The sequence below is a fragment of the Bos grunniens genome, chromosome 12 (genome assembly GCF_055505025.1).
Source record: "Bos grunniens cultivar Pamir isolate PY7600 chromosome 12, Bosgru_T2T1.0, whole genome shotgun sequence".
Taxonomy (NCBI): Eukaryota; Metazoa; Chordata; class Mammalia; order Artiodactyla; family Bovidae; genus Bos; species Bos grunniens.
In genome coordinates, this window is record NC_141176.1 from 21896328 (window position 1) to 21924258 (window position 27931).

General features: G+C 46.0%; 1 protein-coding gene and 1 non-coding gene across 4 annotated transcripts; both read left to right on the plus strand.

Annotated features, from left to right (window-relative positions):
* Positions 1 to 60: 60 nt before the first annotated feature.
* THSD1 (thrombospondin type 1 domain containing 1) lies at positions 61 to 27931 on the plus strand. Of its 3 annotated transcripts, XM_086329228.1 has the most exons (5): positions 61 to 171; positions 3222 to 3360; positions 6822 to 7784; positions 20856 to 21014; positions 26318 to 27931. In XM_086329228.1, exons 2-5 carry the CDS (start codon positions 3303 to 3305, stop codon positions 27682 to 27684), a joined length of 2547 nt encoding a protein of 848 aa, XP_086185354.1. In that variant the 5' UTR covers positions 61 to 171; positions 3222 to 3302; the 3' UTR covers positions 27685 to 27931. The 3 variants fall into 3 exon arrangements, with proteins under 3 accessions (XP_086185354.1, XP_086185355.1, XP_086185356.1); XM_086329229.1 differs by lacking the exon at positions 20856 to 21014; XM_086329230.1 differs by lacking the exon at positions 6822 to 7784.
* LOC147361509 (U8 small nucleolar RNA) lies at positions 24744 to 24875 on the plus strand. Its single transcript, XR_015138528.1, has one exon. It is a non-coding gene; the product is annotated as a U8 small nucleolar RNA (small nucleolar RNA).

Consider the following 27931-nt stretch of genomic DNA (forward strand, 5'->3'; position numbering starts at 1 on the left):
GCCGGGTGCCGCCCTCCCCGCGCCGTCGGGGGCGGTCCCGGGCGGGGCTGCGGGAGCGGCGCGGCTGCCCCGGGCACAGTCCCGGGACGCGGGATGCTCCGCCAGCTACCTCGCCGCCCGTGAAGTCGCTCGCCCTCCGCCCGCCTCGCCGTCCCGCCGGCCATCCCAGAGGTAAGCGGGACCTTCTGGTAGCGACCTGGGGTGCGCCCTCGCCGCGGGGTTCCCGGAGGCTCCCGGCACCCTGCTGCCCAACTCCCCGCCGCCGGAACGCGCAGGTGGACGGTACTGCCCCCTCCATGCACCCAGTCCGTGACCCTGGCTCCCCGGGGCTCAGCCCCGGGGACGCGCGATAAAAAGTGTCGTCTCCGCCTCTCCGAGTCCCGACTTCAACCTGCACCTGGCGCAGGCGTGGCCGAGGAACCCAGGCTGACCGCAGATAGATGGGCGTTGAGTCCGGACAGTTTGGGACCCTTGAAAATCAGCGTCTGGGATATTCTGCGTTTCAGAACTGGCTTGCGTCTTTCCAGAAAGAAATCCTTTCTGGGATACAAGCAGTATGAGATACGTGCCGTTTTAGGAGGACTTTGGGCTGAGGACACCGGCCGCCTTAGATTTCCAAGCGTGACCTTGACTTGCGGGCCTGGGAAAAGCTGGGTGGACGCGGCGACCAGGCACCGCCGACTCGGACGAATACATAAATGCACCCTGCTGGAGTTTAGGGATTTCCTGTTAATAAATATCATTAGACGTACAGACGAGCGTGTGCACGTTTGTCAGAAGGGATAGAATCACTTTTCCTTTTATTCTTTCCTAAGTCATTGGTCTCATGAACCTCAGCGTAATTCAGTGTCTTTTTCTGAGTTCTGAAGACGCCCTAGGGGGGCAGATAAGCGTTTATCTTAGCAGATTTCAGCAAAGTACTGGGATCGGAGTTCTGCGTCATGTCATTAGCCACTGAGAATATGCCCCTACCCTGTAGCTGCTATGTTTAGAATGTCTCTAAACATTTCTGTATGTGAATGCTCTACATAAGTTTTTTTTCTTTAAATGTGTATAAAGGATGCACACGTTCTTATTTTCTCAAAAAACGATTATCAAGCCAAACACTGTAAGTAGCCAGTCATGGTATTGGGAACACCTGTTGAAAGAAAATAAGCAAGGTTTAAAACAAATTAAAGAAGCTCGCTATTTTCTTTAAAAAAAAAAAAAAAAAAGTAATGCTTTTTTAAACCCATCATTCCATGATATTCTGGGGTGCTCTGTTAACATCTTCATATTAATGAAAAAATCAGGATTTATTTTCAAAAGCTTGAGAGTATTTTTTAAAAATCCATAGTATGCAAACCATATTATGTTTTATAAAATAAAACAGCCTGGTTTCAGATAGCCTGGATTATTTTATAATTCCATTTCCATATAGCTCTAAATATCGATTATCACTATCCCATTTTACTGATCTTTTTCATAAGAAAGAAAATGTGTTATAATCAGAAAATCAGTTGTGGTTAAGAACTTCTTTGAAAATGTTTGTCATGGCATGGTGAAGTGAAGTGTTAGTTGCTCAGTTGCTGGCCGATTCTTTGGGACCCAGTGAACTAGCCCGCCAGGCTCCTCTGTCCATAGGATTTCCCAGGCAAGAAGACTGTAGTGGGTAGCCATTCCTTTCTCCAGGGGATCTTGCCAACCCAGGAATCAAACCCAGGTCTCTTGCATTGCCAGTGGATTCTTTACCATCTGAGCCACCAAGGAAGCCTGTTTGTCATGCGGAAACAAGCAATTTGGGAGGAGTCAGTTCCACTTTTGGGGGCCAGAGATTGCTTGTTTCTTTCTTACCTGGGTTACTGAGTATCAGTGACTTAAAGGAAGCATTTTAATTGCCCTGTGTGCCCACGCTTGCCCCAGAGATGCGGTGATGCTCATCTGCTGTCTTTGGCCAGGTTTCCCAATTCATGTTAAAGGAAAGGATTGGGTCAAATCTATGCCTTATTCCAACAAAACTGAATTTTCTTTTTTGGTTGTTTTTGGAGAGGGCGAGAGCCCTAATTGTCTGCATAATTACACTTTATATCTCTGCTTCTCCTTGAGGAAGTTCAGCATTTCCTTTTGCTCAACCAGCTCCTACAGAGAGAAAGATAATAGAGACAGACCTGTTTCCTTTCCACCAAATTTCTGATTATTTCAATCAGTCTTCTTAATTCCCTTAATTCCTGCCTTATCTGAAGGGATGTGACATACATATATTTTGAATATAATATGCTTTTTAAAAACTTACTAAAACTAGATTAACTGTGCACAATAGGGGGGAATGTAGACATTAAGAAAAATATCTATTTGGTAATGTTTAGTATCCAATAGTTTCCTAGACTCAAGTATGAAAAAAACTGGCTCTTAAATGCCCTGCATCTCATTCTGTTGTGTAATAGTGTGTTTATATCAAAGTGCCACTTCTCACAAATCATTCTGAACCACGGGCCATCAAGGTCTTCCCTGCCCTCCTAGGTGGTCTGGGAAGATTGCTGCCTGAAATCATACATCTCCTGATGCATGCCAGCCAGCAGCAACAAGTATTGGAAGGCTGCCAAAGATGATAGCTGTTTTGTCTTTAGAATGCCCTAACCAAGGGAAGTCAGGGCCACATGAAGTTCACATGTAATTGCAATAATCTGAGTACCTTTTTTTTTTTAAGGCTTAATAATTTTGATATAGCTCCTAGGCATTAAGAAATGGAGCAATCCAGATAACACACCAATTGTGTAAGACAGACAATGTTAATATAAGTCCGTTTGTGGAAGCAGGGAGGGTCTACACAACAGATGCAAAAATTTGGCAAAATGTTAGTCAGTTGGTTAGCCTTCTATGCCATGCATATAAATGTGCGAAGATATATTATCAAGGTTGGCTATGAGCTTCAATAAAATTAAGCAGAGAGCAACCAACTGTCCACGTAAGGGTCTGCTGTAAAGATAAAAGACATGGAGTTTTGCGGAGAAAGCCTTGCTGTGGGCAGACCTAAATGTTCTTAGCAGGTGAGCTATAACGAAAGGAAAGGAACGTGTATAATGACCGATCATTTCCCTGGGGGCAACAGTAATGTCCTTCCTGTTTTCTTCTCAGTATTAACTAGGAAGTCTGACTTCTTAGAATGGTCTTGTCATCTCAGGGTTACTATTTTATGAATCACATTGAACAGAGCCAGTATTTCTTTGCGGTTTTCCTTGCAGGTGTTTTTGAAAGAAGACTCCACAATTCGGATGTGAGAAAGGACATGAGGAGACCAAAGACCTGGGATTTTGCTGATCAGAATGAAACAAACGTTGAAAGACTTTTCAAATCTATTGCTGGTGGTGCTCTGTGACTATGGTAAGTGTTGAGTGTACTTATGCTGTGGGTCTCAGTGAAGAAACAGAAATGGGAGGTTTTTAAATGCATGAATGTTGATGCCTCTCTATGAAGGAGGCAGGGCAGGGACTCCAGTTCAGTGCCTTTTAAACCATGATTCTTGCAACCCTAGGTTCTCTTAAGGTTCTGCATTATTAAATCAAATTTCATTTAAAATAAATTTTTAAAGTTTTTTTTTTTTTTAAACTCACATTTCACAAGTTGGAGACAAACATGTTGCCCTCACTTTGATTTCCTAGTGTTTCGGTATTATACATTTGTGTGTGTACTGTTTTTTAGTTTTATTTTTGTTTATTGTTTTGTTTTCACTGTGTCTCAAAGCATGTGGGATCTTAGTTCCCCAACCACGGATTGAACCCACACCCCCTGCAGTGGAAACACTGAGTCTTAACTGCTTGACCGCCAGGGAGGTCCCTGGGATTCATTTCTTTTAAAGTCTTTTGTGCATACTCGTGTATGCTCAGTTGCTTCAGTTGTATCTGACTCTGTGCGACCCCATGGACTGTAGCCTACCAGACTCCTCTGTCCATGGGATTCTCCAGGCAAGAAGTCTGGAGTGGGTTGCTATTTCCTTCTCCAGGGGATCTTCCCAACCCAGGGATCGAATCTGCGTCTCCTGCATTGCAGGTAGATTCTTTACCACTGAGCCACTGGGGAAAACATTGCTCTGCATCTAACAGCCTTATACAAAAAACTATAAAAGGGTACTTTGTTTCATAAAGATAAAGACATCAAAAATTTCTCTTTAAATAGTCTGCAAGGATGTTTGTTATTGTTGAGAACAGAATATTTTACCGGCACATAAAAAAGTTGATTGAGCAGAAAATAAAGCATAAAAGTTGAGTGCAAAGGCTGCTACTAAAAATGGAGGTATTTTCATATATGTGGGGTTTTATCCCCTTCTCCATTTGAAATTGATCAAAACAGACCATTACCAGTTAGATTTCTTTTGAAATCCATATGTTTATATTGAGACACCAGTTCCTTTAAAGGAATGGGAGAGAGGAAATGAATGAATGGAGAAAACTGAACTGTAGTAGTCAGTTTATGGTATGACCAATTGTAGTTTTCTAAATGAGAATATATTCTTGCCTGTAGAAACTAGAGTTCAAGTGTAAAGCAGCCAAGTTCCCTGTTCAGTACACACCTTCTTTCTGCTGCTGTTGAGATTCATCAGTTGTCTCTTTCCTGTCCATTTCCAAAGGGACATGTGTGTCTCTTTCATTGACTAGCTGCCCAGCAAATTAGAATCTGATCTGCCTCTGTGGTAACCGTATCCTTGACAATAGGTTTTCATTAATTAACTAAGTGTGGTGTGCTTCTCAGTCTAAAAATGCATCACAGAACCATTCTGCCCCATCGGATGCAAATGAATACAAGCTTTGTTCTCAGTCCTTACTCCTTCCTTGGGCTGCAGTGAGCACTGGAGGTCAGCTCTGAACCCGCACAGAAGCTGCATCAAAAGCGACCGCCTTCCTTAACCCTGAGTCACCTTCATCCAACAGGGAGTATTCCTCAATTTGTATGTTGATGAAAAAAAAACTATTATGGTCTTTCAAGTGTCCAGATCTATCCGAGTTTTATACATTTTATTTCCCCTTATCTTAAATAAGAAATGAGTGAAGTGCTGAGGCGATCAAAACAAACCCACATGTGACAGTATTTCATGTGCTGATTCTAATAAAAATAATTTCATTTTTTAATATCCTTGAATAGTCTACTTTTTCTTTTTTAAAAAAAATTTTATTGGCGTATTGTTGATTTACAGTGTTGATTGTTTTCTGCTGTATAGCCAAGTGAATTTAATTTATTTTGTATTGATGTATAGTTGATTTACAATACTATGTCAGTCTCTGCTATAGATTGAATGTATTTAAGGACTACCAGCCCAGACAACACAGTGAGGTCCTTTGGGCATATATGACATATGTAATTATTGTTATTATATTAATATATTTTATTATCATGTATATATAAGAAGACTTACAAATTCCTACTTACACATGTCGTTTTTCAAACCAAAGGGCCCTGCACTTTCTTAAATCTAGAATGCTTCTTACCCTAGCCACAGGCCAGTTGATTGTTGTATTGCCAAATTCCGTCTCTTTTGGTATGTATTTGGATAGGGTTCAAAATAGAAACAAGGATTCTTGTGTGTCTGTGTTCTTTCTGCTTTTTACTTCAGCTGCTCCAGTGGGTCTCTTTTTTAAAAAAAGATATGATTATCCTAAACTAAGTGATACTTTTGGGCTAGTAGTCATCTATCTTGTCTAGGCCTGTTACTATAATGTCATTAAAATCACCAAGGACATGCTTAGCTATTCCATGAATATTCACTCTGTCCCCTGGATTAATCCATGTAGGATAGAATGTCAACATTTCTTATTCATCTAAAAATTTCTGCCTTATACAAACGAAAGGCAGTTTCTTTATTGGTAAAAATACTCACACACTTGTCTTGAATGTCAGAAAGCAGTAACTTACAGGTACAGCTGATCATTGGACAACGTGGGGTTTAAGGAGTCTGATCCTCTGCACAGTGGAAAATCCTGATATAACTAATAGTTGGCCCTCCATAACTGCTGTTTGCATTTGCAGATTCAGCCAACCGCAGATCATCTAGTTACTATTTATTGTTGGAACAAATCTGGGCGTAAGTGGACCCTTGCAGTTCAAACCCGTGTTGTTCAAGCATCAACTGTATATTTAGAATCGTCCATGTTAAGTAATCTAGAGTACTTCATATTCTGCCATTTAAATCAGGCTTTCTTTCACTTCACCGTAAACTTGTGGATGTGTGTGTGTGTGTGCATGCACATGCTAAGTCACTTCAGTCATGTCCGACTCTTGGCAACCCTATGGACTGTAGCCCGCCAGGCTCCTCTGTCCATGTGATTCTCCAGTCAAGAGTGCTGGAGTGGGTAGCCATGCCCTCCTCCAGGGGATCTTCCTGACCCAGGAATCAAACCTGCACCTCCTGTGTCTCCAGCGTTGCAGATGGATTCTTTACCACTGGGGAAGCCCTCACTGTAAACCTATTTCCTGCAAATACCTAAATACTACAGTATGACTAAAGTGGGCAAAGTGAAGTGTTGGATTTTTATCATGAGAATTGTCAACTGTTACTCTTGCCTTATTAGGTTTTCTTCACGGATAGATTCCATTGTTGACTGTTGAGAATTCAGAGTATCCATTCGTTATTTTGAATGAGAATCATGAAAGATGGAGATGAAGGACCTGAGCCATTTTAGAATGGAAGAGGCTCAGGGCCCAGCTCCCAGGGTTAGCACTCAACATCATTTTATGTCATCCTTTGCTCAGTTCAAACTTCTCCTGTGTCTAAAATGCTGTTTTCATCGATGTCATCAGTACTGCCACTCAGATGTCCCTTTTTAAAACTCACTATGACCATTTCCTTTCAGTTCTTGGAGAGGCTGAGTATCTCGTGCTGGGGGAGCCGGGCCATGTAGCACTAAGCAACAGCACAGTGACGGTGGATTTCCATGGTGCCAACGGGACGCTGAGGAATGTCTCTGTCCTGCTGGTGGAGGCCAGCTCCAACCAGACTCTTACCACCAAATACCTCCTGACCAACCAGTCCCAGGGGACCCTCGAGTTTGAGTGCTTCTACTTCAAGGAGGCAGGCGACTACTGGTTCGTGATGACCCGGGAAGCGACAAACAGCAGCCTCCCGGTCCCCCCGAGGGAGAGGAGCGCCTTTCTCAAGGTGGAATGGCCCGTCTTCCACGTTGACCTGAGCAGGACGTCCATGGCGGCCGAAGGCACCTTCCAGGTGGGCCTTTTCACCAGTCAACCACTGTGCCCGTTCCCCGGGGACAAGCCCGACATCTTGTTGGAGGTCACCTTCACCAACAGCCTCCCGGAGGCGAGGGCGGGTCAGGCCCTGCCACTGGAGATTAGGGCCAGCAAGAGGGTGGAGCTCGCTCAAGGCCAGTGGGTTGAGTTTGATTGCCCCCCTGTGGGGCCGGAAGCCTATGTCACGGTCACCGTGGTGCTGAAGCTGCTGGGCCGAGACTCCGTCATTATGTCCACAGGCCCCATTGACCTGGCCCAGAAATTTGGGTACAAACTGGTGATGGAGCCGGAGCTCACCTGCGAGGCCGGGGTGGAGGTCACGGTGCTGCCTCCACCTTGCATCTTCGTCCAAGGGGTGATCGCCGTCTTCAAGGAAGCCCCCAGACTCCCCGGGGAGAGGACCAATCGGCTGGCTGAAAACAGCCTGGCCTTGGGAGAGAGGAGAACAGTATTCAACTGCACTTTGTTTGACATGGGGAGGAATAAATACTGCTTTGACTTTGGCGTTTCAAGCCAAAGCCAGTTTTCTGCAAAGGAGAAGGAGTGCATGCTAATTCGGAGAAGTATAGGTTGGTATTGCGATTTTAAAACCGTTTTTTTCTTTTAATGAAATTGGTATCTTCATGCAATCAAAATTATTCTTTTGAAATTAGATGAACTTGATTTTCTATGAACTTCAGTACAGGCACTCAGTCATGTCCGACTCTGCGACCCCATGAACCATAGCACTCCAGGCCTCCCTGTCCATCACCAATTCCCAGAGTCCACGCAAACCCATGTCCATTGTGTCAGTGATGGCATCCAACCATCTCATCCTCCGTCATCCCCTTCTCCTCCTGCCCTCAATCTTTCCTAGCATCATGGTCTTTTCAAATGAGTCAGCTCTTCACATCAGGTGGCCAAAGTATTGGAGTTTCAGCTTCAACATCAGTCCTTCCAATGAACACTCAGGACTGATCTCCTTTAGGATGGACTAGTTGGATCTCCTTGCAGTCCAAGGGACTTACAAGAGTCTTCTCCAACACCACAGTTCAAAAGCATCAATTCTTCTGCACTCAGCTTTCTTTATAGTCCAACTCTCACATCCATACATGACTACTGTAAAAACCATAGCCTTGACTAGACGGACCTTTGTTGGCAAAGTAATGTCTCTGCTTTTTAATATGCTGTCTAGGTTGGTCATAACTTTCCTTCCAAGGAGTAAGTGTCTTCTAATTTCATGGCTGCAGTCACCATCTGCAGTGATTTTGGAGCCCAGAAAAATAAAGTCAGCCACTGTTTCCACTGTTCCCCCATCTATTTGCCATGAAGTGATGGGACCGGATGCCATGATCTTCGTTTTCTGAATGCTGAGCTTTAAGCTAGCTCTTTCACTCTCCTCTTTCACTTTCATCAAGAGGCTCTTTAGTTCTTCTTCACTTTCTGCCATAAGGATGGTGTCATCTGCATATCTGAGGTTATTGATATTTCTCCCGGCAATCTTGATTCCAGCTTGTGCTTCTTCCAGCCCAGCGTTTCTCATGATGTACTCTGCATAGAAGTTAAATAAGCAGGGTGACAATATACAGGCTTGACATGCTCCTTTTCTGATTTGGAACCAGTCTCTTGTTCCATGTCGAGTTCTAACTGTTACTTCCTGACCTACATACAGGTTTCTCAAGATGCAGGTCAGGTGGTCTGGTATTCCCATCTCTATCAGAATTTTCCACAGTTTATTGTAATCCACACAGCCAAAGGCTTTGGCATAGTCAATAAAACAAAAATAGATGTTTTTCTGGAACTCTTGCTTTTTCGATGATCCAACGGATGTTGGCAATTTGATCTCTGGTTCCTCTGCCTTTTCTAAAACCAGCTTGAACATATGGAAGTTCACGGTTCACGAGTATTGCTGAAGCCTGGCTTAGAGAATTTTGAGCATTACTTTACTAGTGTGTGAGATGAGTGCAATTGTGTGGTAGTTTGAGCATTCTTTGGCATTGCCTTTCTTTGGGATTGGAATGAAAACTGACCTTTTCCAGTCCTGTGATCACTGCTGAGTTTTCCAAATTTGCTGACATACATATTGAGTGCAGTAGTTTCACGGCATCATCTTTTAAGATTTGAAATAAGTCAACTGGAATTCCATCACCTCCACTAGCTTTGTTCATAGTGATGTTTCCTAAGGCCCACTTGACTTCACATTCCAGGATGTCTGGCTCTAGGTGAGTGCAAGTGATCACACCTTCGTGATTATCTACGTCTTGAAGATCTTTTTGTACAGTTCTTCTGTGTATTCTTGCCACCTCTTAATATCTTCTGCTTCTGTTAGGTCCATACCATTTCTGTCCTTTATTGCGCCCATCTTTTCATGAAATGTTCCCTTGGTATCTCTAATTTTCTTGAAGAGATCTCTAGTCTTTCCCATTCTGTTGTTTTCCTCTATTTCTTTGTATTGATCGCTGAGGAAAGCTTTCTTATCTCTCCATGCTGTTCTTTGGAACTCTGCATTCAAATGGGTATATCTTTCCTTTTCTCCTTTGCTTTTTGCTTCTTTTTTTTTTTGCTTTTTTTGCTTTTCTTCTCTATTTGTAAGGCCTCCTCAGACAGCCATTTTGCTTTTTTTCATTTCTTTTTCTTGGGGATGGTCTTGATCCCTGTCTCCTGTACAGTGTCACAAACCGCCGTCCATAGTTCATCAGGCACTTTATCTATCAGATCTAGTCCCTTAAATCTATTTCTCACTTCCACTGTATAGTCATAAGGGATTTAATTTAGGTCATACCTGAATGTTCTATCAACTGCCATCATTTTTATGGTTCACTCCTCGTAGTGTTCCAAATGATGTTAACATCCTTATCTGAAAAATGAAAAATATTGGAAAGCATACCCAGCTCACTGCTAACTGCTGTAGGTCTCAGCTTCCCCATCAATAAAATGGGGATAATAAGAGTATCTGCCTCGGAGAGTTGTGAGAATTAAGGAAAATCAGTGTGTACATTTCTTAGCATGGTGCCTGGCATGTAGGAAGCACTGATAAACTTCAGCTATTACTACACTGTATTTTATTTTTTAGGTATGTTTGTCCTTTTATTTTATATTGGATAGCTGATTTACAATATTGTGTTAGGTTCAAGTGTACAGCAAAATAAATCAGCTATGTATGTATGTTTATCTCTATTCTTTTTCAGATTCTTTTCCCATACAGGTTATTAAAGAATACTGAGTTCCCTGTGCTATGCAGTAGGGTCTTATTGATCATCTTTTTTATATATAGTGTGTACATGTTAATCCCAACCTTCTAATTTATCCTCCTGCCACCTTTCCACTTTAGTAACCATAAGTTTGTTTTAAAAGTTGGTAGGTCTGTTTTCTGCTTTGTAAGTAAGTTTATTTGTATCATTTTTTTTAGATTCCACATATAAGTGAGATTATATGATGCTTGTCTTTCTCTGGATTTACTTCGTTTAGGATGATAATCTCTAGGTCCGTCCATGTTGCTGCAAATGGCATTATTTCATTCTTTTTTTGCGGCTGAGTAGTATTCCATTGTATATATACTGTTACTGTTGTTCAGTCACTAAGTCATGTCTAACTCTTTGTGACCCCATGGACTGCAGCACACCAGGGCTCTCTGTCTCTCACTTATCTCCCAGAGATTGCCCGAGTTCATGTCCGTTGAATTGTTGATGCTATCCAACCATCTCAACCTCTGCTGCCTTCTCCTTTTACCTTCAGTCATTCCCAGAATCAGGGTCTTTTCTAGTGAGTTGGCTCTTTGCATCAGGTGGCCAAAGTATCCAAGCTTCAACTTCAGCATCAGTCCTTCCAATGAGTATTCAGGGTTTATTTTCTTTAGAACTGGCTGGTTTACATGAGCACATCTTTTTATTCATCTCTCTGCTGATGGACATTTAGGTTGCTTTCACGTCTTGGCTGTTGTGAACAGTGCTGCATGAACTTAGGGGTGCATATATCTTTTGAATTATAGTTTGCTCCACATATATGCCCTGGAGTGTGATTGCTGGGTCACATGGTAGTTCTAGTTTTAGTTTTTTAAGGAATCTCCATACAGTTCTCCCTAGTGGTTGTACTAATTTATGTTTCCACCAACAGTGTAGGAGGATTTCCCTGCACCCTCTCCAGCGTTTATTATTTGTAGATTTTTTGATGATAACCATTCTGACAGGTGTGAAGTGATAACCTCATTGAAGTTTAGGTTTGCGTTTCTCTAATAATTAGTGATATTGAGCATCTTTTCATGTGTTTATTGGTTATCTCTATGTCTTCCTCGGAGAAATGTCTATTTTGATTTTCTGCCCACTTTTTTGATTGGGTTGTTTGTTTGATATTGAGCTACATGAGTGATTTGTATATTTTGGAGACAGTTGCTTCATTTGCAAATATTTTCTCCCATTCTGTGGGTTGTTTTTCATTTTGTTTATGGTTTCCTTTGCTGTGAAAAAGCTTTTAAGCTTAATTGGGTCCCATTTGTTTATTTTTGTTTATATTTTCACTACACTAGGAGGTGGATCCAAAAAGATATTACTGAAATTTATATCAAAGACTGTTCTGCCTGTATTTTCCTCTAAGCATTTTACAGTAGCCTGTCTTACATTTAGGTCTTTAATCCATTTTGAGTTTATTTTTGTGTATGGTTTTAGAGAATGTTCTAGTTTCATCCTTTTGTATGTATTTAAATATTATGTTACTACATCATATGGCAAGTCAGGATTCACAGCTAAATCCCAAATTGTAGTGAGTAGTGTTGTGTTTCTTCTAGAAAGTGTCTTCAAGGTTGTCTCTTTGCTGTCATGAGTCCCTTGTTATAAGAATGATGCTTCTTTAGTGAGAGTTCACAGCCAGATTTCTAGAAACGTCTTCAGATTCTTAATTCTTTGCACAAAGAAGTAGGGTTATTATGGTTCCACCCAGGCCCCAGGCTCCTCTTTGCATTTCTTTCCCTTTTCCTGGGTGCAGGCCTGGTCTTGGCAAGAGGTTAATCCAGCAGAAATGTTCCTGATACATACACATTCCCTTATCTACTTTCCCACTAGGCCCTGTGCCCCCTGATGGCCCAGGCCTCTGAGGATCTTCGGTGCCGCACGTGTTTCTTGCTGCAGTTGTGCTTACTTCTCCTGAGGGATGCTTGTGACTCCGTCCCTACCGCTGGCGCGTCCCTGCTTGTGGTTACCTCTCTAGCTTACGTTCTGCGGCCTGTTCCTTTGACAACTCCTCTACCAATACCCCAAACGCCCCTGCCTCGTTGTCCTGATGCCCCTGCCGCTGCCCTCTGCACCCAGGCGGAGCAGGGCCGCTAGGGGTGCACGTGCCTCCTCTCCTGCCGGACCCAGCGTACCACCCCCTCCTGCTCGCGCCCCTGCTGTTCTGCTCTGCTCTGTTGGCCCTCCCCTGTCCTCACCCCCACCCCTGCCTCACCCCCAGAGCTCACGCAGCCACACAGAGCAGCTGGAAGCCATCAGGGGTGTGCCTTCTCACTCACCTACCGAGATCCCCATAAGCCTGCAGGCAGCCGTCCTGTCCTCTCCTTTGCTGTCCCCAGAGAAGCAGCGTCATTCCTCCAGTGCGAGGTCAGCCCTCCCCTGCCCTGGGGATCCCAGCCCCTCTGCTGTCTCTGGAACCTTCTGTTAATCGTGATTACCCTCCTCTCCTCTGTCTCTAACTGTCCCTTCTTTACTGGCTCATCCGCATCCACTTTGAGATGTCCTTAGTCGTCTCATCTGAGAACAAAACAAACTTGCCCCTCGCCTCTGCATTCTCCCCAGAACACACCGTCTTTCTCTCGTCTTCCTTGTGTAGCCCTGGGTCTTGAAAAAGGCACCTGTACTTTGGGGTTTACTTCCTCACCCCCGTTCACTTTGCAGCCCACTCCTGTCTCTCACGCCTGCCCTGCAAATGCTCTCATTAAAGCAGCCAGTGAATGACTTCTAGGTCCCCAAACCTGGGATGCTTCTCGTCGGTGTCTTCGTTGACCTTGATTCTGTGACATCACACTCGCCTTGTTTGCCTCCTACCTCCCTGGCTTTCCTTCCTTTGCCAGCCTGTTCTATACCCATCGCATCCCTTAAGCCTCGGACTTCTGAGTCTTCTATTTGGCCTTCTGCATCTTCTATCGGAACCTCTGCGTTTTTTCATTCTTCTCACAGTTGCTAGGTGATTGCTGTCCTGTTGCTGATGGCTCCAGGCTAGCGTCTCTCACCTGCATCCAAGAGCTGAACAGCTGTTGTCCCCAGATGTCTTCCAGGCCCCTCAAAAGCAGCGAGGAATTGGACTCATCAGCTTACCCCCCAACACTGCTCCTCAGTACGAGACTCCACCATTTCATTATTTGAACCCCAAACTCAGGAGCCTTCCTCTTCTTCACCTCCTATGAACTAATCACTAGGTCCTATGGATTTTGTCTCTTCAAAGAATCCCTGAATCTCTCCGTGTCTCTTCATTTCCACAGACACCCCTTGCTTTAAGCCTCCATCATCTCCCCGCTGGACTCTGTTTTTGGCTGTGCTGTGCGGCTTGTGGGATCTTAGTTCCCAGTGTGTGTGTGTTCAGGTGCTTCCATCCTGTACAACCCTGTGACCCCATGGGCTGTAGCCCGCCAGGCTCCTCTGTCCATGGGATTCTCCAGGCAAGAATGCTGGAGTGGGTTGCCATGCCCTCCTCCAGGGGATTTTCCCCACCCCGGGATCGAACCCACATCTCATCTCCTGCACTGGGAGGCGGGTTCTTTACCACTAGCACCATCTGGGAAGCCCCCCACTTGGGCTCTTTTAATAGATCCCTAATTGTTTTTCCCTCGTCCGCTTCATTCTCTCAAAGCAGCCAGAGAGGGATTATTGAAAATTCAGGTCGACTGAGGGCTATTCTCTTGCTTGAAACTTGTCAGTCACCTCACTTGACACCTCGCCTATGAGGATGAGCATCCATGCTCCCTCCATGGCCAGCTGCCCCCCACCCCCTACAGTCCCCATCCATGGGCTGGAGACTGGGTACCCTTCTGCCCACCTTCACTTGGTTACATTAACCCATCCCCCAAGTCTCCTCCTGGGTACTCTTCCTTGATCCCAGGCTCGGTAAACTCCCTGGTATAAACTGGCGCAGCATCCTTAGACCCTCCTTCATGGCATTTATCCCTCGGTCACTGCTTGTTCAGTGTCTTTATCCCACATTTCCACACCTCCCTGAACTCCAGGTTACAGAAGCTCATTTGGCGACAAAAGCCGACTTGTGCTGCCATGAAGCTATTTATGATCTTTGGCCCACTTCATATACCTGGCACATTAACAGGTGCTCAGTACATATTTAGTAAAGGGAAAGTTGTACTCTGTTGTGACAGGTCTCAGCTAGGTGTCAGTGGAAAAACAATTATGTTAATTTAATCATTCAAGATGTGGTTGCCGTTTCAAAAGAAGTTGCTAAGAGAGGAAAAAAAATTTTAATTGACTGAATTTAATGGAAGCAAGGGCTTCCCAGGTGGCCCTAGTGGTAAAGAACCTGCCTGCCATTGCAGGAAACGTAAGAGACTCGGGTTCAATCCCTGGGTCAGGGGAGAAGGAAATGGCAACCCACTCCAGTATTCTTGCTTGGGAAATCCCACAGACAGAGGAGGCTGGGCTACAGTCCATGGGGTTGCAAAGAGTTGGACACGACTGAGCGACTGAGCACACACACAGTGGAAACAAACCATGGCCAGGCAGAGGAGTTCAGGCCACTTGATGAAAGACCTTGGGAGCAGGAGGTCTCCACGTTGGTTCGTTCTCCCAGCTGTGGGGCTTCCCGCTGACTCCTCCACTGGTGCCTAAAGACTGAGTCCCTCCCAGCAGCAGACGGAAGACCCTGGGGTCGGGGGTGGGCAGAACAGGGAGTAGAGCTCTGTGTCCAGGCTGAGGGTGCTCAGGGTTCCCTCTGGGGCTGCAGCCACTAGACACAATCGGGCATTAGGGCTGGAAGGAGAACCTTGAGGGGCTAAACGATCCTGGAAACCTCAGATTCTCTCTCTTGTGTGTGGCAACCCAGCAGGGCTTTGCTTGGCTGGTCGAGGAAATTTATGCTAGTGATGGAAACTCGATGCCTTTGTGTTTCTAGTATAAAAGTTAATGAATAAATCAAGTTCTTTTCCCTTTCCTTTTAAATTGCTGGCTCTGACCAGTAAAGACTGTCCTTGTTGCCAAATGGCATCATTCAGGAACCCCTCCCCCGCCCCTCATTGAGCCCACCGTGAGCTGTGACTCACTGATGCACAATGAATTTCCCATTAGTTCCTTTTGAAAAGGGAAAATGGGTTTGACATGTTTGTCTGTTTTTCCAAATATGTCTTAGGACCTTAAACATGTACATACTAATTTACAGGAACAGGATAATGTCAAAAATGATTATTTGCGACCTTCATTTATCCTACTTAGTGTGAACGTTTATGAGTTTCTCTGCAGAAATGTTATATGTGTGGTTATGAGATGCTGTGAGGGGAGTGTTAGTAATATCAGGCACAGGTGCTGCAGTAATATGCAAAAATCTAAATTGAGAAATTCTGAATTCTGTGCTCATTTGCCCCAATGGTGTCAGATAAGGGATAATGGATCCTGTTTCTCAAGGCAAATATATATGTAATACATATATTTAGGGCTAAATTGAGAATTACTGATAGAGGGTATAAATTCAGAGTCACATAGTGTTTTTGACAAGTAAAAATTGTAAATATTCAGAACATAGTTTTCTTGATAATTTAAGTCTGTTGGCTGTCTTCTTCTTTCTCTGATTGGTTAGTTGGTCTTGTTTTTCATTCCCAGTGTGACTGGACAAGAGCTTTTGTCAAGAACAGGAGTACTGTCCTCCTGTTATTGTTGTTTATTTGCAGGTGCTTAATTACTGTTTCATCTTTAATTCTTTGCCAGAATCTTTTTAAACTACTCATCCAGTTAGTTTACCTAAAACTGGAAAATATGATTTAATATAAGCAGGCCCTTAGATGCTTTAATACTCTGCAGTTCTCTGACAATGAAGGAACCAGTAAACCCTTCCACTTGGCGGAACTCCTGCTCTTCCTTTGGGATTTTTTAAGAATAGCTGACATGCCCTATGTGACCATTTGGCATAATCACATTTATACAGTGATTACTTGGCACCAAGAGCTGTTTTGGGTGCTTTATGAATATTAGCCCATTTAATCCTTACAATAATTGTGTGAGTTAGGTTTATTTTATTGTCAACTGTATAGGTAAAGAAAGGGAGGCATAGAAAGGTTAGGTTGATGGCTTAAAAACTGCTGGTGATTAGACTGGCTTGAGCACTTTCTTTTTGGCTGTGCTAGGTCTTCATTGCTACGTGCAGACTTTCTCTAGTTGTGGCACCTAGGGGCTGCTCTCTAGTTGCAGTGCACAGGCTTCTCACTGCAGCGGCTTCCCTCCTGCGGAGCACAGGCTCTAGGGTGCAGCCTCAGTAATTGTGTGACACAGGCTTAGTTGCCCTGTGGCATGTGGAATCTTCGTGGACCAAGGATCGAACCCATGACCCCTGTATTGGCAGGTAGATTCTTAACCACTGGACCACCAGGGCAGTCCAGCATTTGCTATATTACCGATATTATATGCTGCCTACCATACAGTCATCTATCAATCTGGATATTAAGTAATAGGAAACTCTTTGAAAAAAAGTTCCAGTATTTTCCTCCTCACCTCATTGGTTCATCTTGTGCTGCGCCCCCCCTCTTGAAGACATCTTACCCACTTGGGAACCCACTGGCGCAGGTATGAGCATGCGTGGTCTCATGTAAATGAGCCTGTGTCAGGCTCAGAAAATCTGAACTGCTGACCCAAGAGTCTTTTCTCCCATGGCTGCTCTTAGCTACTCACTAAAGTCTCTTGAATTTTTTTATAAGCATGTTTTGTTTCGTTACATTAGACTCGACAAAATGTCTTGCAAATGTGAAGATTTCCTACTCTTCAAATATGCTTGAAGTGGAAACAAATCTCCCTTTTCCTATTCTGAACACATTTTGCTCATTCAGATTTAATATCCTATAGAGTGGCCTGTAAAGCATTTATCCTGGCCAAACAGGTTTGCTATGTAGTATGATGTACAGACATCTAAACAGGACAAAACAAACAGCCTGTCATTCATGAAGGAAGACTATTTAGAAAATTGGTCATCTTACTCTTCATTTCTACCACGTTTATTATAGCTATCCAGTCAGTCCCCATTTTGCTAAGTATTTTCTTCAGTGTTAACAGAAATCTTTAGGGAACAGATAGAGTTATTTAAGGCATTAAAAATTTTGCCTGATTAAATTTGTTTATTGCTTTGAGTGATTTCTCTTATTTTCTGTTCAATTAATTTGGTTTAGAAGTTTAAGAACTAAAACTTAGTTTAAATGTTTATTTTTTTCTAATGGCTAATGATCCTACTGGTCCTGATTTTACTTTCAAAGGAAAAAAGCACATTTCATAATGAGATTTTTGACATTAAGATTCATGCTTTTACCAGAACTTTGATTTTTTTTTTTTCTGGTTCCTACTAATGGAATTTTTGGTTTTGGTTTGACATATGACTATATATTTAAATAATATCTATGTAATATAAAGGGTGGGCTTCCCTGGTGGCTTAATGGTAAAGAATCTGCCTGCCAATACAAGAGATTTGGGTTTGATTCCTGGTTTGGGAAGATACCCTGGAGAAGGGAATGGCAACCTACTCCAGTGTCCTTGACTGGAAATCCCGTGGACAGAGGATCCTGGCAGGCTACAAGTCCATAGCGTCCCAAAAGAGTCGGACGGGACTTAGAGATTAAAAATGAAAACAGCGCATATAAAGTAGAAGAGTTAAGAAAGAATAACAAAAGGATTCTTGGCTTTTGTAGTCTACCTTTTGTAGTCTTAATACAAGCACAAGAGAAGGATAAACTATACATTGACTTAATTTGCCATTTAGAGGTCACAATAGTGGAATTCCCAGGAGATTTTTCAGAAATAAATCACAGTACTTTAGCTCAGAGAGACTTCCTAGGAGCTTCCCAAAGCTTTACAAGCATTGGAAGCTTAGTGTCTGGACAGCTCTGAAGCTCGAGGACAAAGCTGGCTTGTTGTTCAGTCATTTGAGGAGCTGCAGTGTGAATCTGGGAGACACAGAACCAATATTGTGTTCAGTTGGAACTCTGGATGGAACATAATTACCACACCTCACTTGACATTGGTCCAGGATACTGGTTTGTAATGCTCCCACTCTTGTGAAAATCCAAGACTTTTAATTGCCGTAAAGAACTCATATTCCATGACTCATCCAAGGATTGCACCACTTGGCTCTCCTGAGAATGTATCTGCCCTGCATGTTCTCCTTATGTTTTTGTAGTGCTTTGTAGACCCTTGACTGCATGATGAGTTTTTGTCTGTAATGATGAAGAGAGACTTTTATGCACAGGATGTTTTGGTGCCTAGTGTGGGCATGACCTGATAGATCTTGGGATTGGATGGGTGTTGATAGAGAAGGGACGTAGGATAATTATTTATAGGGGGTTATTCAATTATTCTATCTGGCAGTGATTACATATATGCTTGGGGAAGAAGGTTGCATTTGCCAATCAATAATGACTGCGTTGGATGTGTTCTGTATGTATTTTGAAGCTCTGAAGTTAGTGCATGCGTGCTCAATCACTCAGATATCTTGACTTTTTGCAAGCCCTCTGGTGTTCGGTGTATCCCTATTTAGGGTTGTTAGGTCTCCTTGCTGAATTGACCCTTTTATCATTATGTAAACATCTCTCTTCGTCCCTGGTAATACTCCTTGTTCTGCAGTCTAGGCTTCCCTGGTGGCTCAGAGGGTAAAAAGCGTCTGCCTCCAATGCGGAACACCCAGGTTTGATCCCTGGGTTGGGAAGAGCCCCTGGAGAAGGAAATGGCATCCCACTCCAGTACTCTTGCCTGGAAAATCCCATGGACGGAGAAGCCTGGTAGGCTACAGTCCATGGGGTTGCAAAGAGTTGGACACGACTGAGCAACTTCACTTTCTTTCTAATACTCCTTGTTCTGCAGTCTACTTTGTCTGATATTAATGTAGCCACTGAGTTTTCTTTTCATTAATGTTTATGAAGTATAACTTATATCCTCTTACTTTGAACCTGTTTCTGTATTTATACTTAAAGTGTGTTTCTTTTAAACAGCATATAGTTGTGTCGTTTTTTTTTTGGCCACGCTGGGCAGCATGCAGGTGTCTTAGTTCTCTGATCAGGGATTGAACTCGTGCCCCCTGCAGTGAAAGCGTGGAATCTTAACCACTGGACCACCAGGAAGTCCCTGGGTTATGCTTTTTTATCCAACCTCACAGTCTTTGTCTCTTAGTTGGTCTTTAGATTATTTGTGTTTCACATTATCACCACGTGGGGTCTTTGTGATGATGCCGCCCCTCACCAGTGGTAGATGCTCCATGTTAGTCTCGGCCCTGGGTCTCCTCTCTAAGGGTGAAGCTTTCTCTTCTTCTTCCATTCCTTGGCAGCACTAGGTCTCAGCTGGTGCTCTTAGAGTGACGGGGTTTCCCGGCCTGTCCCTACTGGTTGGGGCTCTTGATGACAGATGGAGAGGAGGATCTGGATGAGGTCTGTCTGTGTCTTTCCCACAAGCTGCTCCTCCCCTCCTTGGCCTCCACCTCAGGGAGGCTCTCTCCGGTCTTGAACCTGCCCTCAGACCTCCTTGTGAACGTCTGATGAGCTCGGTGGCAAAGAGCCTGCCAGTGGGTATAAATCTCCCGTGGGTAGTGTGGCTCCCAGGGGTTCTGTATTAGCCTTCACCAGGCCTCTGATAGTTTGTTACATTTTTTTTTAAATTTAATTAATTAACTTACGGCCCTGCTGGGTCTTCGTTGCTGCGTGTGGACCTTCTCCAATGGCGGTAAGCTCTGCTTGGGCTTCTCACTGTAGTGGTTTCTCTTGTGGAGCACGGGTTCTCGGGCGTGCGGGCTTCAGTAGTTACAGCACGTGGGCTCAGTAGTAGTGGCTCACAGGCCTAGTGTGGGATCTTCCCAGACCAGGGATCAAACCCATGTACCCTGCATTGGCAGGTGGATTCTTCACCACTGAGCCAACTGGGAAGCCCCTTCATTACATTTTTAGATGACTTCTTTTCACCAGTTTGTGTGAGGCCTGGCGTCTGCCCCAGGAAATAATGTTTGCATCCTGACTTTCCTTGGAGGAGTCTGTCTTTCCTTATAATTCAGGCCATTTGGTTGTCCTGTGACCTTTGCTGTCTGATGGGTTCTAGAATGGTTGCTATTTTATAAATTATACAGGCTTCCTTGGTGACTCAGATGGTAAAGAATCCGCCTGCAATGCAGGAGAACTTGGGTTTGATCTCTGGGTCGGGAAGATCCTCTGGAGAAGGGAATGGCCACCCACTCCAGTGTTCTTGCCTGGAGAATCCCAGGGACAGAGGAGCCTGGTGGGCACATGGGGTCACACAGAGTCAGACACAAGTGAGCTACTCACATTGTCACTTTCCTTTTCGTAAGGGTAGCAGCAATATTCCAGCTTTGCCCATCTTTAGGAATGTTCTGCGTTACTGACTTTTCGTGGCCTGAGATTTGAGTTTTGCCACTTCCTTTGGGTGTGCTGACATTCTGATTCTCCAAGTGAGTTAGTATTAAAAGCCTGGCCGGTGTCCTTGCAGAAACTTGGGGGCTGTGGCAGCCGTGGAGCCAGTGTAGCGCCTCGTGCGGGGACGGTGTCAGAGAGCGTCGCCGCGTGTGCCTGACCTCCTCCCCCTCCCGACCTGGCTGCCCCGGAATGTCCTCGGAGACCTCCCCGTGTTCCCTGGAGGACTGTGCTGGTAGGTATCCATCCTCCCGCCCGAGCCTCTCCTGGAGGGGCTGCTGCACTCAGGCCTGCCTGGCAGTCACCAGTCTGAGTTCAGGAGTAGACTTAACTGCATTGTTGCTGCTGCTGACTGTCCAGACTCTGTGCCCCTCAGTGTGTCTACACTGGGGCTGGCTTGCCAGCAAGATGACCGGGGACTTAACACTGTCAAAAATGGGAACATGACAAGGACATTGGTCTAAATGAAAGGTTCAGACATACAAAATCATTTTTAAAAATGCAAAAAATGGGAGGGATGATCATTTTTTCCCAAGATTTCTTGCTGTTTCTCCCTCCTTTAACTTCTCTCCATCAAAACTGTGGGGAAACATTAAAAAATTGTTTTTCTCCTCCTCATCTCCAAGAAGTCCCAGGGAACCATATAGATCAATTGTCCAAAATGGGGCAAGACGCCCTGCCTTATCCCCTGAAGGGCCCTATATTTATTCTTTACTCCCCTGCCCAGGAAGAGAAGGTGGGGCGTTTCACGTTACCATCACCTGGAGACTGGCCCGTCCTTCATCCTCCTGAGCATCTCGAAGGCCCACACCAGCAGGTGCTCAGTGAGGACTTGATGTAGATGGTCTGTGGTGGGGTGCTCAGGTCACTCAGCTGGGTTTGCCGCAGCTTATGGAGCTGAATCCCATTCATTTCCCACAGGTTACAGTAAAAGGGAATCTTTGCTCTTTGCACACACTATCCCCCATCTGAGACACAGCCAGCTCTCCATTTAGTTGACCAGCCTTTGCTCTGGTCCTGACCCTTAGGTGAGGCCCCTCTCCAGTCCTGACTTCTTCCATTCTCCAACTCCAGGTTGAAAACCATCCCCCGGTTCCTGTCCCTTTGGGACCTGGAGGAGTTAGATGTTTTCTGTGTTTGATCTCAGAGCACCTTGTTGAGCAAACCACCAGCATCTGGCAGTACCTTGACCGGTGTCCCCACCTGTGACCTTCCAAAATCCTGCTGTCTCGTCTTTGCAGCCCGTGCTGTAGGCCTTGTTCCCTTTATTCCAGCATCCTAAGGCCATTCTCTCTTCTGTGATTTTCCTATTACAGCTTCAGACACAGGCTCCCTCCCAGGCCCCAGCTTTCCCCTCCTCTTTCATCAGCTCTGGGCCCCACCCCAAATCTGTTTCTCCAGTTGTGTTTCATACTGTCTTCTAAGGCTTTCTTCTGCATCTATCCTTTGCTTTATAAGTCCCCTTACTCTCCATAGCTCCTTCCTTGTGTGTAACTTCTTGCTTTTCATTCTGGGAGGGCATGCTGTGTTAAGCTATTCCATCTAGAGTTCCATGATACTCAAATGAAGTAAAAATCAACTGCCCCTGACTTCTACTGCACCTTTAGCAACGACAGCAATAGCAACCATTTACTACATGTCTCACTCAAAACTCATAATAATTCTACAAGACAAGGATTCTTATGCTGGGCTCAGATTTTGAGAGCTTGGTGCTGCCAGGCATTTTTTTAAAGTGCCTTGCATGTATAAAGTCGGTCCATCGTTATCTCCATATACCGGTATGAACTTTGTAGCAGAGAGAGGATAAGCCACCTGCCCAAGACCATAGAGCTAGAAAGCAAGGGACTAGATCTGGCCTCACCCTAAGCTCCCTAACTTGAATACTTTGCGTCTATATATTACAGGTCAGTCTAGCTTTCTAAAAGCATCCTGGAATTAGCAGTCCGTTTTTGTGGCTGTGGTATTATTTCATGTTTTGGCATCTTAATCTCTTTAATCCTGGGTGGGAACTAGAAATTTGTGCATTATAAATTAGCAAAAAGGGTAAGTGTTACAGACACCCCTGCTTCTACTGTCAGTGGTCCTCAGATAAATGCTCATGTGGATAAAAATGATCATTTCTCCCAAGTGTTTCTGTTTGCGGTTTAGGCTGTTTTCCACTCCTTCAAAGTGTAAAGACCTGTTTGCAGGCTGCTTAGCATCAGGAAGCTCTCCTTCACTTCAGGGAAAGACGAGATGAGGCAGAGATGGGTGAGGTCAGCACCTCTGGGGCTTTTCTCCAGCTGTGGTTTTAAAGGATTCCAACCAGAGTCCAAGGTGACAGCTAAGAGGTCTGTCATGTACGTTTGCCACTGACGGGGCAGCCGATCATGTCTGCAGACGAAGACCTGATCATCCAGGAAACACGTCTTTCATCATGCAACTGTTTTCACTTGTTTGAAAGTCTAGAGTTCTGTTTGGTTTTGAAAGGATGTTTTTATGCCAAGGTCTAAGTGAGGTTCTACATTAATTTGGCCCTTCTTGTTCGCCGCAGCAGTGGGTGGATCCAGTTGCCATGTACCCACATTCCATCAGATAGGATGTTGAACATTTTGTTACCACCTTTAAAATAATGAATCAATTACTGAATATAACATTGATTGAGTACCAGCTCTGTGCCAGTTATTGACTGGAGTTGGAAATATATAGGTAAGCCATGTCTCTCTGTCTGGAAGGGGCGTATGATATAGTAACTTAGCAGACATGGGTGTGCTAAGCAGGTGTAGCGTCCAGTACAATAGAAGATATCCACAGCTTGCTATGGATACTTGGCGACAATCCAGGCTAGGAACACCTCTGTTCATGGAAGAAGTGATACGGGAGCTGAAGTTTGAAAGCTGAATAAGTGTCACCTGGTGAACTAGGTGAGAAGGGGAGTTTTAGCAAAGGGAGCAATGATGAAAGCTCGGCAAATGATGGGCACCTTAAGAAACCCAGAGAACTGACAACAGTTTGATGTGGCTGGAGGACAGTGTCAGGAAGGAGGGATAAAAATGAGGCTGGACAGGGGGATTCCCTGGCAGTCCAGTGGTTAGGACTCAGTGCTTTCACTGCCAAGGGCCTGGGTTCAATCCCTGGTCAGGGAACTAAGATGTTGTAAGCCGCATAGTGTTGCAAAACACACACACACACACACACACACACACACACACACACTGAGGCTGGACAAGCCAGATCCTGAGGGCCCTTGAAAGATTGGACCTGTGCTGTAGAGGGCTCTTTCTGCTGCAGTGTGGAGTAGAAATCAGAAGGGGCAGGAATGGCTGCAGGGAGGCCTGTTAAAAGAGTTTGTCAGTGACCCAAGGCAGTGGGATGCAGAGGAGAGGATTTACCAAGTCTGGATGTGGCAAGCGTGGAGAGGGGAGCATCCCGATGAAACTTAGGATTCTGTTGCTGCCAACTGCATGGATGGGTCCCAGCTCTGGGATGGTGAGGGAGACTGGACCTGGGTACCGCTGACTGATGACTGCCTGGAAGTGGGGAGATGACAAGAGTTGAGGAGAGGTAGCGGGGTGTCTGGGTGGATGGACATGGGCATCAGAAGAGTAGAACTTGTACACGGAGGTGAAAGAGTTGGTTGAGATGGCAGCCAGGGATGAGGAGGCTGAGGGACACGCCCTGCCGCTGGCTCTGCTAACAAAGCTCCCACCCAAGAGTGGGTGGAGGAGGCTGTGCCCTGCGGGAGGGCCCATCCTCAGGTCAGGCAAGGAGACAAACAGTGTTTTGTGGAAAGTTTCTGGATGGTGAGGTCTTTGGCTATAGGTGTCTCATAGGGTGCAGTGGAAAGGGGAGGGGAGCATTGGGGATGGGTCCAGGAGATGACTCACGGAGCTGGGGGTAAGACTGAGGAAGAGAGACACCGGACAAAACCAGCACAGCGTTGTGGTGAAGCAATTACCCTCCAATTAAAAATAAATTTAAAAAATCATCTGGTAGGCTAATCCTTACCTGTTCCCCCTTTTGGAGGGCAGAATAGAATGTGGTGATTGGAGCTCAAATGATTCATGATTAATGGCTCTGCATGATCACAACTTGCAAGACCCTGATTGCTCCTGATACATACATTAACTCAGTCCAGTTCAGTTCAGTCGCTCAGTCGTATCCGACTCTTTGCGACCCCATGAATCACAGCACGCCACATTAATTAGTTTAAAAAAAAAAAGAGGGAACAGGTGACTGGAAGGGCTTAAATGATGGACAGTGGCCTAAGAGTTGAAAGAGAGGTCCTGCCGGGTGGAACTGGGTGGTCTCAGGTTCCTGGGTACTTTAGCGGCAGTACAGGCTGAGGTCCCAAGTGGCGTCTGAGTCTTGGTGAAACATTCTGATGACCGTGGGACACACCAGACTGAGAGACCAGGGAAGAAGGAGGAAAATCAGCACCACATGGAAGGGAGGGAGGAGATAAGAGAGCTAAGAAAGCAGAAGTGGGAAAACAGAGGCTCCAGTACCTAGGAAAGGCAGTTCCCGGACACGGGAGAGAAAAATTGAGTTGTAATATATTGCCAAAAGACCTATTTTCACCTACTAATTTCTCTTGAGATGTGCACATGTAGCTGCAACCTGCCTAAATTACTTTGCACTTCAAGTGTTACTGAAAATTTTCCAACATTCATCTCAAAGGTACATTTAACTGTCGATATCCCATGTTCACCTCTCTCTAGTGCTCAGTTGCGGAGAAGGCGATGGCACCCCACTCCAGTACTCTTGCCTGGAAAATCCCATGGACGGAGGAGCCTGGTAGGCTGCAGTCCATGGGGTCGCAAAGAGTCAGACACGACTGAGCGACTTCACTTTCACTTTTTACTTTCATGCATTGGAGAAGGAAATGGCAACCCACTCCAGTGGTCTTGCCTGGAGAATCCCAGGGATGGGGGAGCCTAGTGGGCTGCCATCTATGGGGTTGCACAGAGTAGGACACAACTGAAGCAACTTAACAGCCGCAGCCGCAGCCCAGTGCTCAGTTGTGTCCAACTCTCTGCAACCCTTTGGACTATAGCCCACCAGGCTCCTCTGTCCAAGGAGTTTTTCAGGCAAGAATACTGGAGTGGGTTGCCGTTTCCTCCTCCAGGGGATCTTCCCCACTTAGGGATTGAACCCACATCTCCTAAGTCTCTTGCATTGCACACAGATTCTTTACCACTGAGCCATCGGGGAAACCCTTATTTACCTTACCTTAAGTGAAAAACCTTGATTTTTTTACCTTGAAACGCTCCTCCTGAGGCTTCTATGTAGAAATTTGGGTTCAAGTGTCAGCAGACACTGAATGTGCCCAGGAGTCACCCTGATGTGGCCCATCTGGTCACCGCACTTCTTTCTACCAGTCTCTCTTTTTCCGTTTGACTTAAGTTGTCTGTAGAAATATGCACGACCAGAAGTCCTAGTCCTTGTTTATTTCACTTTAACTGCTAGATAATTAGAGCAAGCCACCCAGAGACCTTAGACCCATGCAGAGAGAACCATACCAGAGGATGCATTTGTTCTTTTTTTTTTTTTTGGTAGCTTTCCAACCATCCAGCCCATCTCCTCTCCAGCCCCAGGCTCCCGTGAAGTCCAACAACGTCGTGACGGTCACTGGCATATCCCTGTGCCTGTTCATCATCGTGGCCACCGTGCTCATCACGCTCTGGCGGAAGCTGGGCCGCGCCCCCAAGTGCAGCACGCCCGCCCGCCACAACTCACTGCACGGGCCCGGCTGCCGGAAGAACTCCGACGAGGAGAACATATGTGAGCTGAGCGAGCCGCGCGGCAGCTTCTCGGATGCGGGTGATGGGCCGGCGGGGAGCCCCGGGGACCCAGGCATCCCGCTGACCTACCGGCGGAGCGTGCCAGCGCCCCCCGATGACGAGGCCTCGGGGAGCGAGAGCTTCCAGGCCAACGCCCAGAAGATCATCCCGCCCCTGTTCAGCTACCGCCTGGCCCAGCAGCAGCTGAAGGAGATGAAGAAGAAAGGCCTGACGGAGACCACCAAGGTGTACCACGTGTCCCAGAGCCCCCTGACGGACACGGCCATCGATGCCGCCGCCGCCGCAGCAGCAGCAGCAGCATCCCCCGGAGGGTCCGAGAGCCCCGAGGAAGTTGCGGCTGGCAAGTTTCGTATCAAATCCCCGTTCCTGGAGCACCCCCCCGCGGTGGGCACTGGAGACAGGCCCCCCTCTCGGCTGGACCATCCATTCTCGGCGGCCAGCTGCGCCGTCAGCCCCAGCCAGACCCTCCTCCGCAAGTCGCAGGTGAGGAGCCACTCCCGGGGGTCCCACTTCCGCAGGACGGCGAGCTTCCACGAGGCCAGGCAGGCCCGGCCGTTCCGGGAGAGGAGCCTGTCCACACTGACTCCTCGGCCGACCCCCGCCCATGGCCCCAGGGCCCGGACCTGGGACCAGGCCGGAGAACGAGGCCGGCCTCCGAGTCGAGGCACTGCCCTGTTCCCGGAGAAACGGGACCATGGCCCAGGGGCAGCGGGGGCCAGTGGTCCCTTAAGCCCTCTCCCCAAACCCCACTCCCTGGGACCGCCCCCAAGAAAACCGGACCTGGGGGATCGCCAGGCCGGATTCGTGGGGGCAGGTGAGAGACCGGAGCCTCCCCGGGCTCGGAGGGGGCCGTCCCCCAGTCACAGGAGTGTCTCAAGGAAGCAGCCTTCCCCGCCGGCGCCCAAAGATGGTTACCAGAGGGTCAGCCCTCTGAGTCCTTCTCAGGGCAGAAAAGACAAGTGTCAGAGCTTCCCCGCCCACCCGGAGTTCGCCTTCTACGACAATACGTCCTTCGGCCTCACCGAGGCAGAGCAGCGGATGCTGGATCTCCCGGGATACTTTGGGTCAAATGAAGAGGATGAAACCACAAGTACGCTGAGTGTGGAGAAGCTGGTTATCTAGCCTGACATCACCCCGGAGACTTCCCACAGCGGGGTCCTGGGCCCAGATCCAGGGATCGGCTGCTTACAGTGTTCTGTGGACTCTTCAGTACAGCAGGGCAGGATGTGGGCGAGGTGGTAACTCACAAGTGTGCACGTGTGTTTCAGTTCATAAGAAGTTATTTATCTCAAACGTTTCCCCTTCCTTAGCCTGTTTCTGTCAGCTTATCACTACTAACTATGATAATAAAATTTAAACAAGAGCAAAA